Raw genomic sequence first — 12,988 nt, 5'->3', positions numbered from 1 at the left:
TCCACTCAGTTTGGTTAAGACAATTTCAGTTTACCTCAGCTAAGTTTAGTTCCCTTAAATTTAATTAAAACATTCTGCTCAGTTCAATTCAATTCAGTATGGTTGAGTTGAGTTCAGCTCAGTTTAATTTAGCTCTATGAAACTGCTGGCTGCTGAACAGCCTTTTTAAATGTAACAGATTGTGAACATGTTTTAGTGACTCAGATACAGACTTTAATGAAGTACTTCCTTGATGATTAGCTCTCTTTGGTCGAGGGGGTTTTCCATTGCAGCCATATAATACAGAGAACTGTCAAACCAGCAGTGCCTCGGGTTGTTTTTTAACTTCAGCGCAGTGAAAGAAGTTTTTCTTGCTCCCCTTGGTGCTTCCAACACAAGTTCAAGTTTTCTAGGAAGCACCTGCTCTCGTGTGTTTTTAATAAAGTCAATCATATCATGATTGCAAGACTTTTTATTATTTAAAAGGGGTGGAAAGTAAATTTGCATTTATAACTTTTATGCACTTGTATAATATTTGGCCTATACCATTAACTTTTTCATGCATAATGTAATGACATTTGTGTTTATCAAACTTTTATGTTTCCCATTAATGAAATGGAAAAAAGAAGGAAAGCGACAAGTTATAACAAAAAGCCATTTTTATTCTCGAAGACAAATGATACAATCATCAGAAACGCTCAAAAATCTCACAATATTTTTTACTGGATTGTTTGTCCCATACAAACAGGTTAAAGTTTCACAAACAGAACTGTTGAAACTGAAACATCTGTACAGTATGTGCAAGGAAGTCGTTTACAAACAAAGCATTGTGATGAATCAAAATAATGCATATTTCAATAGCATTGTGTTTCCAGGGTCCAGAAACGAAAATAACAAAGCGCAAAAAATATGTTGCAGAAGCATTTGGTTTTCTTCATATTTAAAATTGACCTTGCGTACTGGCAATATAAATGAAATTTGCAAATAGATATTCCATAGGAGAATCCCAAAAAACTCTCTGAATGTCTGTGAAAATGACAAAACGTTTGTAAATGAAATCTCAATGCTTGTTTTAATATATAGAACAGATATACAGTAAATAGTCTTATGGAAGGAATCTCAGCTACTTGACCCAGAAGTTGTAAGACTCTTGCAAGGGTATACATAGAAAAAGGGTGAATGAAAAACATATTAAAACGCCCAAAAGCATATCAATATTTTGGCCCTGTGACATGTTTGATTAAGACAGACCAATGTTGTTCTTGTGTAATCAGGCATGTTGAAGCAATTAAACATGGATTCATAAAAAGTTAACAGTGCAGAGGTTCTTTACAATAGCAGTTCCCTGCTTGCAGTTTTTGTAAACATTCTGTAAACATAAACGCTCTCCTCACTACCAGAAGACACCATGGTAAAGAAAAGGCAAACTCAAATAGTGGGGCAGTCAAGGACAGCAGTGTAAGTGAACTCAAAGAAATGCTGTTTAATACTGTACAGAACAAATAGCCGGGGTGACAAACACATTCAGGCTTGTTTTAAGCTCAGATTGGTATTTTGTACTGGATTTAATTGAAGCTGATTTACTGTGTCCAAACAGAAAGGTTAGTCCGGGAAGAACATTTTCTTAATTTCTTTCTTCATGCAAAATATAACTTCTTGAGTAAAATATAACCCAGACATTGATTGATGTTCTTTATATCTGGCAGTTAGGCTTCATTTGTTTTACATCCCTTTAAAAGAAGTGCTTTGTTCCACACAGAAATAGAAATAAAAGACAAGTGACATTTGTTTCAGAAGGGCGCTGCCAGCAGCCTGTTAACTTACATTTGGACAAACATTTTATCAAGTACCACTTGTTGTTGAATCAAGATACATATACATTAATCATGAAAGATGCCAACGACAAAGTGTAAAGAAAAATCACATCATTACAAATATAATCGTTTCAAAATTGGTAATGTGTTCTCGTCAGTGATCATTTTATCCCATCTCGTTATGGTTTGTTGACCAATAAATAAATTCCAGAAATTGAGATGATAAGCTTTTCCGGTAAATAATTACATTTGATTGTCTGTTCAGTAATGTTTGCCGATCTCATCTTAAACAGTTCGTTTGCCAGCTATCAGAGATTTCCTTGTTTTCATGTGTTGTCTAAAATGCAAGTAATATTAAAGTATTTCGATTATATTGTACCTCAAGAACATTAGCACACAGCAGAGACATTTCAGAGTTTGATTGTTGTAGTACAGTTTGCATAGTGTTTAACCAACCTACAAAGTGCAGTTAACCATCCAGTTATAGAAGAGAAGGCTGATGATCGTATTGATTATGATTTCATATCTGCACAAGGAAACTGATTGTTTTGCAAGTGCATGCGTGAGATTTTATCATGTCTGTATCTGAAGATGCAGAGATCTAGGCCACTGCTGCAAGAGTTTGGTCGTTCTTGTAGTCACCGAAAACATTAAATAAAAATTACATCTAAAATAAATTAACTTGCTAAACATTGGATACCAAAATAAAACAAGTGGAGAGTGCAGGACCTCTCGTAACATATCTTTGTACATTTATTGATTGTTTTTGTTATAGATGTTACTCAGATTTACTCAGTCTAGAACATTTCTGGATGCCTTAATGCTTGCTACTTCATGTTATTAATATGAAACATTTCAGACTGAGATATTATTCTGAGAAAAATCCACACACCTTTGTTTGTGGATATAATCTTACAAGGAAATATCCTTCCTTCATTGCTTGCGTACCATTGGATTTTCTTTTTGGTTGCTTTACAATAATAACAATAATAATAACAAAACATTTAAATTACAAAACGAGTAAATATTTCATTAAGTTATTAATAGATGTCCCAAAAATAATATTCAAACATCTTAAATTTTGTCCCTCTAAACACATTGCATAATTTAAAGTTTGTATGGCTTATATTGCTTCTCAATCAGTACCGTTTGCTACCATTTCATACATAAATTAAAATAATCAGAGGGAATTTCAAATAAGCTGACTTCTAACACTCATAAATAAAAAAAATTGCTTTCAGTGTTAAGAAATGCTAAATTAGGCCGAGTTAGTATAAAAATATTCTGAGCCAAAAGTGTGTATGCATTCCCATTGCAATGAAAGTTTACCCTAGGACAGAGGGATAGTTCATCCAAAAATGTATGTTCTGGCAACATTTACTCTCAAATATTGGTCTGTTCTTTACACAAAGCTACTGAATGCCTTCAGAATAATTAGAATATATAGCGCAAAATCTGCCATTTTTTTGGTGGTGAAAGCCCCATGATCAGCTGTCAAGCTTCGAAAACCACATTAAGTAGGATTTTAGAGCTTTTTTTTTTGGAGCTTCATGCTTTCATTGTGTTTAAATGTGCAGCATTAACATTGTGCTAAACATCTAATTTTGTGTTCGTCAAAAGAAAGAATGTCAAAACTTTCTTAAATCAAGATACATTTACTTGAGAAGCAAAATGACATGATAATATAGTCTTAATGATCTGAAAAATTCATACAATTAAGTGACTGACCATAAAAACTATATATACCTATATATATTTCCCTCCCTATACCTATAACTCACTTAATTTTGATCATTTTTAAGGAAACAAGACTTTATACCTCAAGTAATTTAGCTTCTCAAGTAAATGTATCTTTATTTACAGGGTTAGTTCACCCAAAAATGAAAATTGTCATAATTTACTCACCCTCATTTCGTTCCAAACCCGCAAGACTTTCGTTCATCTTTGGAACACAAATGAAGATCTTCTTGATGAAATCTGAGAGCTTTCTGACCCTCCATTGACCTCTCTGACGCTTCAAAAAGTTCATAAAGAGATTGTAAATCTAATCCAAGTGAATTGAGCATGAGAAAAAACACGAGAATGAATCTCATTGGTTCTTACTGAAGCTCAAACGTGCTGCGTAACGCGAGAATGAACCTCATTGGTTCTTACTGAAGCTCAAACATGCTGAGTAACATGAGAATGAACCTCATTGGTTCTTGCCGAAGCTCAAACGTGCTGCATAACATGAGAATGAACCTCATTGGTTCTCACTGAAGTTAAAACGTGCTGCGTAACACGAGAATGAACCTCATTGGTTCTTACAGAAGCTCAAACGTGCAGCGTAACACGAGAATGAACCTGATTGGTTCTTTCAGAAGCTCAAATGTGCTGCATAACACTAGAATGAACTGTTGTGCGAGTTGATGAATGTTTATATGTGAATTAAAGGCTAAATTCAATCTGTTCAACATATAAAGTGATCATGTCTCTTCTAGGAGTCAAATTTGGACTAAACCGCTCAATTCATATGGATTAGTTTTACTATGTCTTTATTAACTCTTTGAAGGGACAAAGTAGTAGTTGCGTAGCTGACAACGGAGGGACAGGAATTTCATCAAAAAGATCATGAGGGTGAGGAATTAATGACAGGATTTAAAATTTTGGGTGAACAATCTCTTTAAGAACTTTGTATTATCTAAAGTTGTACTAAAATCCTTATAAAACGATACGAGGCAGTACATTTTCATTTTCTTTGAGTGAACTATTCCTTTTAAATTCAGTGACCGGCGTTTGTTATATCACCGATAGCCGATGTGGAATGTCAGATGAATCAGACTAATGCCATAAATCGTCATCTGTATTAGAAAATCAAAACAACATCAGTGTAGTCATAAAATACACTGCAACCATTCAACAATGAGTACCAACGAGTTTGTGCTTCAAATCCGATCATGCCTAAATGCAACTATCTCTCGCACTCTGTCTTTAAGGCTAACAGTGCTGCGTTGAGGTCTCTATTGGGCCCTATTGAGCCTATTGAGACGGTTCGACCAGGTATTGGTCGACCAGGTATTGGTTCGACCAGGTACTCAATAGGGTCGCCAAACGGACTCGTCCATCCTGCCGCTGGAGTTGAGCACGGTGGGCGAGCTGCTGTGACTGCCGTCCGCTTCGCCCCCGTCCGCCTGGTTGGGCAGGTTTGGGTTGATGAGGGAGCTGCCGGTGGACGCGCTAGTGCAAGGCGGAAGCATCCTGGAAGGGGACCGGTCTCCCCCCGGCACCATAGAGAACTGGTACGACCCGGACGAGGCGCCGTAGTAGAGATAGGGCGTGCTGCTGGTCTGGAAGGGCCCGCTCTGGTTCTGGGTGGAGCCGGGGTATGGTGGAGGCAAGTAGGTGTGGTAGTGGGTGTTGGTGGAGATGCCCAAAGACATGCCGGAGGTGACCGGAGTGGGGGTGTACGTGAACGTCGTAGGATAGTGCATTCTGGGACTGGGGAAACGGCTTTCTGTGAGCGTGGACAGACCGGGAAACTGACGTTCAAACTGCCGAGGGTCGGCCGAGAACGGACTGAGATCCGACGTACCTGGTGGAGAGAAAAGAACAGTATTCAGTGACTTTTAATTCGGAAATTGTGTTCTCTCAGTGGTTATTATACTTTTTTCAATACAATTTTAATTATATTCATTGTAGTGTGCTTTTTAACTTAATTTTACAAATGTATGTACCAGATACAGTCAAACCGAAATTTATTCAACATTTCTCACATTATCACAGTTTATTCGCTATAGTTTAGAAAATGGTAATAAAATATGACAATAACTCGAGTTATAAAATCGGTTGATATTTCACTGGTTTTGGCCATTCTTTTGATAGACTGTCTCACAAATGAATTAGGTTGAATATCTGTCAGCTGTCAGCTGTTATATTTAAGTACACAATTAGATAATACCAATTTCGGTCAACCATTTACCAAGCAATGCTTAATTTTGTTCAGTCTGTGGTGTAAAAAGGTTGCATTAGCAATTAAAGAAAAAACACTTAAGTAAACCATGGTCAGGTCAAAGTATAATCATTTTTGGTCCCAATTTTTCTTAAATAATTTTACTGGTAGTCCACTGTATGAAGAATTTTTGGGTATAATATGTCACAGTTTACTTTATTTTGCCATCCTCACTTACATAAATGAACTATAGTGTTCTGCACCCACTAATAAAAAAAATATCACAAATTATATCTGGTCTCTGAATAATTTTTGGTTCTGATTAAAAAAGTAAATAAAACAATCTGATATTTATAGATTTGTATACATTTTTCATCAAAGTTTCCATAATTTTTATTAGATTGTGCCTTTAAAAAAAACTATTTTACTATTGTCACAAAGGAAAAGTGCAGAATCTGAATTATTTTCTTCTTATTTCGTTTTATTTTTTTAATCCTAAAAACAAAATCCAGATTTTTGATGTGATGTCAGACTTTTAGACCCCATTGCGTGTAGAAGTCATTTCTATTCATTTTGGCAGTTCATGAAATAGATCAGTTCCAAAACTTATTCACTAATTTCTTTCAGTCTCTGTGGGTCATTTTATACTTTTTCTTTTTTTTTTTTTTTTTTTTTTTTTTTTTGCAGCTAAATCAATAATTCTACTATGGGTAACTTTAACTCTTTTCAACTATTTAGTGTAAATTCATTAGCTCACCTTTGACATCCTATTTTAAGTATTCGTCTTTGTACCAGATAAATATCCTGATTACAAAACAAATGATATACATTTATATTTATAGATTTGTAAAGATATAGCCCCTTTAAATAGCATCAAAATAGTTAGCTTCTTTTTGTTTGTAGTTTGTATTTTGACTGTAACCACTTTGAAACTCAGGATTAAAGCTACTCATAATTTAAGATTCACCCACACCAATTTAGACTGAAATGAATAAAGGGACATTGTTAAAACAGACAGAAGAGGGCGCTGTCAAACTTGATTTACACACAACTCAAAGTAACTAGCCTAACACAAAACTCCCATTTATAAACTGGATTTCTCTTTGCTTCAAAATGATGAAACAGTCAATAATTAATGGAAGTAATGATGAAGAGGCTTTCCCAAACAATTTGAATAGAGTGAAAACAACTTTGTCTTTGTTATTATAAATAACCAGATTCAGTGTTTGAGAAATGCTAAGGTATGAAAGTGTCATATCTTTGTAAAATGGCTCTTCACAGAGCAAGAAAAAAGTTCACATATATAGGCCACATACACACAGTAAAACATATTTAAATATGGGAGTGAATCCCCTAAATTATTGTTCCGTGTGTGTACGGACGACGACTCCATCCTGAAATTGCAATTGACAAAAGCCACTTTAAGCAAATCCTCCAAGGTTAGCAAACAAAACGTAACTGCCCCCCCCCCCCCCCCCCACAACCTAATGGCTAATGTTTGCCATTAAGCATTATTTTTGGATTAATCCATTTTTAGAGCTTTTTATAAAAGAAGTCAAGGACAGTTTTCGCCTCAGGTAGGAGTCAGTTTACACTGCACTTCTCATTCATTTCTATGACAGCAAACAGCGATTGACTGTTGTGCAATTCTGAAAGAAACTCAATGACACCAGGCTTTAATGTGATTGGTTATCAAGGCACACGTGATCCAAGTTAGACGTTGCGCTTTCGACCCTCGTATCTCCCAATAATAAGTTAATATTACAGAAACCACAGACTCAACATGTTCTGCGATTTTAAACCCTCTTCTACAGAGGCATTGTGTTTTGTTTATGGAAAAGTATAAAGTAAAATAAAGTCGCAATATTTTGGTCGTTTTCTATATAAATCATTTGGATTTATCTCAGTTTATTATGGGCTTGTTCTTGTTCGCTGTTTTTCAAGGCTCGTACCTCTTTCCCTAAGATTCTTTTCTTTTTTTTTTGCACAACACACACAGACACAGGCACAGGTAAGTGTAGATATAGCCTACATCCCTGATGCAGATTTCAGTTTGTCATTAACAACTAGTTGTACCTGCATTTTTTGGGAGTTAATACTAAACTGTGTGTGAACAGAACAGGATTAAACACTAAAAGTTGAACTGATTTGTCACTGCACATTTCGCACTGAATGGATTCTCTGAACAAGTGCTCAGTCTTAGGAACTGTAATCAAGGAAAAGACATATTGACCAACAGACCAACATAACTGACCAACAGAAGAAACTGGCTCATCTTGTTTGTCAGGCTTTTAATTACCTTAGCAAAACATAAACATGAATTAAATGTTTAGTTGTGACCTGAATTACACAATGCTTGGGTTGATTCAAGGTCAAGGTGAAGACTAATGCTGCAAAAATGTCACCGGGCCATAACATATCAATATGCAAACTAACTGTCAACCGGTGCTGACATGCTTCTGAAATGCTTTGAGTTTCACTGTTGGCTGTTTGTTTCTTCACTGAAGGTTGTCCAGGGGTTTGTATGTGAATGCGTCGTGTGCGCTCACGCTCACATGCACAAACACACGCATCCTCGCATTTATATGAATATCAAAGAGAAATGTCGGGATAAACTGGGAGCGCACATGGAAACGCTTAGAGGAAAAAACAGTTTCCACAGGATGCATAATGAGCAGTCTCAGATGTGGTGGCATGTCTGCGATTAGCCAAAGAGAAGGGCCGATCTTCTCTCTTAGAACCACAAGATGTTTTTAAATTATAAACCACTAATGGGCTGTGACTCCCAGAACCCCAGGAGAGAGAATCCCAGAGGAACATCTTATCATCTCCTCATCTCCACATCTGTCTATTTCTGCACTGTGGACTCATCATGATCTGCTTTTCAAATGGAGCCGCCTGCTAAATTAAAGAGTATAAATAAACAATCCTAAACTCCTCTCCTCTTTTCTTTTCTTTCCACTCCATTTCCCCTTTCCTTTCCTTTCCTTTCCTTTCCTTTCCTTTCCTTTCCTTTCCTTTCCTTTCCTTTCCTTTCCTTTCCTTTCCTTTCCTTTCCTTTCCTTTCCTTTCCCATTTCAATTTCCCATTTTCTTACCCTTCTATTTTCCATTTCTTTTCCCATTTCCCCTTTCCTTTACACATTAAAATATTTCCCTTTGTTTCCCTTTTATTTCAAACAAACTAAAATATAAAGCTTTATATTTCACATTTGCATTCCCATTTCCTTTTATTTCCTTTACTTAAAACAATCCAAAAACTTTTCCTTTCGGTTCCCCCTTTCACGTTTCACCATTTCCCCTTTCCCTTTTTTCCATTTACTTCAAACAAACCCAAAAAATATTTTCCATTTCCCCTTTCCTGAACTTCCCAATTTCAGTTTCCCCTTTCCTTTCCTTTCCTTTCCTTTCCTTTCCTTTCCTTTCCTTTCCTTTCCTTTCCTTTCCTTTCCTTTCCTTTCCTTTCCTTTCCTTTCCTTTCCTTTCCTTTCCTTTCCTTTCCTTTCCTTTCCTTTCTGATTTCAGTTTCCCCTTTTCTTACCTTTCTATTTTCCATTTCTTTTCCCATTTCCCCTTTCCTTTACACATTAAAATATTTTCCTTTGTTTCCCTTTTTCTTTCTAAACTAAAATATAATATTCCAATTTCAGTTTCCCCTTTTATTCTTTACTTCAAAAAGCAAACTGAAATCCTTTCCTTTCCTTTCCTTTCCTTTCCTTTCCTTTCCTTTCCTTTCCTTTCCTTTCCTTTCCTTTCCTTTCCTTTCCTTTCCTTTGAACAAACAAAGATATTTTCCTTTCATTTTCCTCTACAAAAATCTTTTTACCAAAATCTTTTTCTTTCCATTTCTCCCTGTCTTTCCTGTTATTTCCCCTTTCCTATTTCCCCTTTTCATTCCCTTTTCCATTTCTAATTTTCTTTCCGTCAAACACTCTCTCATCTAATCCAATCTCATCTCTCCTCTCAGCGTGTTGCTGAGGTAAAGTACTCTATTATGGCGATAAATCCAGCGGCGTCTTTCACGTCAGAGGATCTGCTGGATTAGGAGCGGTCGCATGTCCTTTATGAGTGACAGCTCGGCAAACTTTATAGAACATGTGTGGCCAATTATGAGCAGATTGCCTCTCCACATTATCAACTCTAGACATTTCAAACCAAACAAAAAAGACACTTCAGGCGGACAGTGCAGAAGAGAGGAGACCCTAGTCACTTTTCCAAAACAATGACAGAAATTCACATATACAACCTTCAATCACCATTACAGTCCCTCTTCGCTGCAGACATTCACGAGAATGAACCCATTATGCTATCAGCTCTTGCCAGACCATTTTTGGCTAAACTTAATACAACATCAATCATTTTGTATTACAAGGATGGTGTGGTCTAGCTGAAGCTCAAGGCTGGTAACCAAGAGGACCATGTGGGTTCAAACTGTGAACTATCACCAGTGCGATCTTCTGACCTATGACCTCAGGTTGCTTCAGGGTTGCCTGCTTACTTTGAGAAGACACATTAAGGGGCCATTCACACAGAACGCATTTTTCCACTTTTCCATTGTTTTTCTATGTAAACGCGCTAGACGTGTACAACCATTGCGCTCGCGTCTTTAGCAGCTTCTCGCACATGAGCTCAAGTTAAAATCTGCGGCCGGTTGCATAAACTGCTTAGACTAGTCTTAAAAAGTTAATCATTAAGTTAGATCCTAACTTAAGTTACATAAAAGGTAGATTGTTCTACTTTGAATGGGAAAAGTAAGACAGATTTCCTAGTAACTAACTGCTAGTAAATAGCTCACAATAGTTCTTAAGACACGGTCTTAACATAGTGGATAAGTTTATGCAACTGGCCCCAGTTTTAAAAAACCTGTCTCGAGACCTTGCGTTTTTTCCCCATTCCTCAGCCATTCGCGATTTTCAAAGCAAAAGCAAGTTGAACTAAGAAGCCACTAACAAAAATGTATTATGGTATTTTGTTTTTTGTACATGTACACTACTGTTCAAAAGTTTACGGTCAATAATACTTTTTTCAAAAGAAATTAATTCTTTAATTTAGCAAGGATGCATCAAATTGATCAAAAGTGACAATATAATGTTAAAAAAGATTTCCATTTGAGATAAATGCTGTTCTTTTGAACTTTCTATTCATCAAAGATTCCTCAAAAAAAGTATCGACTTCCACAAAATTATTAAACTGTTCTCAACATAAAATTCATAATAATCAGAAATGTTTCTTGAGCAGCAAATCAGCATATTAAAATGATTTCTGAAGGATCATGTGACACTGAAGACTAGTGAAAATTCAGCTTTGCATCACAGGAATAAATTATTTGTAAAAAATATATTCGAATAGAAAACAGATATTTTAAATGTTAATAATATTTCACAATATTACTGTTTTTACTGTATTTTTGATTCAATAAATTCAACCTTGATGAGCAATAGAAACATCTTTCTAAATACTTTTATATTCAGAAATATTTTTTTATATTTTATCCAAAGCCACTTTCTTTTTTAATCAAGGTATATATTTGATCTGTATATGCATTCTGTGTCATTACATATTTCAAAGTACTGTAAATCACCCTCCTTAAACATACTTTCACAACTGGGGAATATCAAAGTTCTTTATGGTCCTCCAGTGTCCTGTGATCCCAATCTGATAATTCATCGCTCTCTGTGTAATATTATTCATGCCTTCATCTGCGTCCTTATCAGTCACCAGTTCTCTCTGTCTGAAAGGTGTAACACGAGCCCACGATAGAGAAGAATAGCCACGCAGAGCAGCTGCAGAGGGTGCGATGCGTTCGGGACGTGTCTTCTCCAAGCTGAGCCATTCAGCGGCGCTCAGAGGAAGAATAGGGGGCGTTAGGACCAAGAGGTGCGTGTGTCTCTTTGAGGAAAGAACAAAGGCCGACATCTCCAAGATGAAAGCCGGGTGAAATCTAAACTAATCAAACCCAACGAGGCAGCTGGCCGGGGTTCAAAAAGCAGCCACACCAAGAAGTCATTTAAACTTTCACATTCGCTTCAGGCTCAAAGAAATCAGTTAGGGTGGGGAGCCAAAAGAAAAAAAAAAAAAGAGTTCAAAAACCAACCTGGCGGAGAGTCAAACAGGTGTATTAAAGAAAACGTCCACGCTGTGTGTTTGTTTCAAAATGAACCCCCAAAGGGTGGGTGGACCACAATCTGGTGCCTATTTCATTAATAAAGGCACAGTCACAGCAAACTCTTCCAAAGGTTTGGACTCAAGAGTGTTTGTGAAGCTGACGAGAAATATTTTCCCCATCTAAAACTGTTTTGAGCTCATACGTATTGAAATGCAATTTTAAAACAATGAAACAAATTTTGTGTCTTTCCTAGATCTTTTAACCCTCTGGTGCTCTTCGGGTGGCAGTCAAAAATTACAGAATTATAATTTCTTTTAGAAATTGCACTATATTTTAGTTTGATAATGTTTTTAGTTAATATTTTGTATTTTTAGGGGATTTTATGGTACTACATTATATTCACGCATAGACCTGAAAATTAAATTTCCAACTTAAACTGTCGTAAATCTTGTTTTAAAGCAACCTCAAGGAGCACAAGTGTGACTATTTTTTTTCAGGACCATGACATTTTTGTGTGTTCACATAGGAAGTGCCAAAACATTTACCAAGTTTCGTACCATTCCGATGAAGTAAAAAAATAGTAATAAAAAAAAAATAATAATTTTTTTGGGGTCAAAAAAAATTTTTTTTAAAAGCATTTCACTGCCGGATCATTTACAGTGATCTAGTGAGGACAAGTTGTAGAACTTATGACATACACTTTCCCTGAATCCCTGAATATAAATTTGAACCTAAAATCCCAAAGTCCATGGACACATTATGCATACACGCTTACCTTTTGAGTTCCATGAGTCAGAAACTCTTGTTCCTTTTAAAGGCATTTCAAAAGGGAGTTGAGTTCAAAGACTCCATTGGAGAGGACGGGGGTTAGAGGAGATATTCTTTCAAATGCTCTCTATTTTTAAAGGTGCTATTGCTTGGAAGACATTTGCCCACAGGCGACTTAACAACCGCTTACAAAGCAGAAAGTTAACGCGGAAAAATGCTTTGATTTGACTTCAGTGGAGAAAGAAGCGAATGAATGTTTGGACAAATGTTCACAGCTAACACGATCAGCTGAGAAAGTAAATACAGACACATTGAGACACTATTTCCCACATTTCTCAAATGAGAGGTTGGCTGAGAAAGTGATAAGGCCCTCAGGAAGATTAAATTTTTCCGA

At 36.2% G+C, this 12,988-nt stretch overlaps 1 protein-coding gene across 2 annotated transcripts in view; it reads right to left on the bottom strand.

Annotated features, from left to right (window-relative positions):
* Window positions 1–4,618: 4,618 nt before the first annotated feature.
* The window catches only part of runx2a (RUNX family transcription factor 2a), a 65,178-nt gene continuing 56,808 nt past the window's right edge, over window positions 4,619–12,988 (bottom strand). Inside the window, exon 8 of one of the 2 annotated variants that reach the window (XM_079853586.1) lies at window positions 4,619–5,364. In XM_079853586.1, coding sequence (XP_079709712.1) covers window positions 4,868–5,364 — 497 coding nt within the window. In that variant the 3' untranslated portion in view covers window positions 4,619–4,867. The remainder of the gene's footprint in view (window positions 5,365–12,988) is intronic. The other variant, XM_079853587.1, reaches the window with a different exon arrangement.

The sequence above is a fragment of the Squalius cephalus genome (genome assembly GCF_949319135.1).
Source record: "Squalius cephalus genome assembly, chromosome: 20".
NCBI lineage: Eukaryota > Metazoa > Chordata > Actinopteri > Cypriniformes > Leuciscidae > Squalius > Squalius cephalus.
Note: the sequence above shows the minus strand (reverse complement) of the source record. Positions and strands in the feature narration are given on the sequence as shown.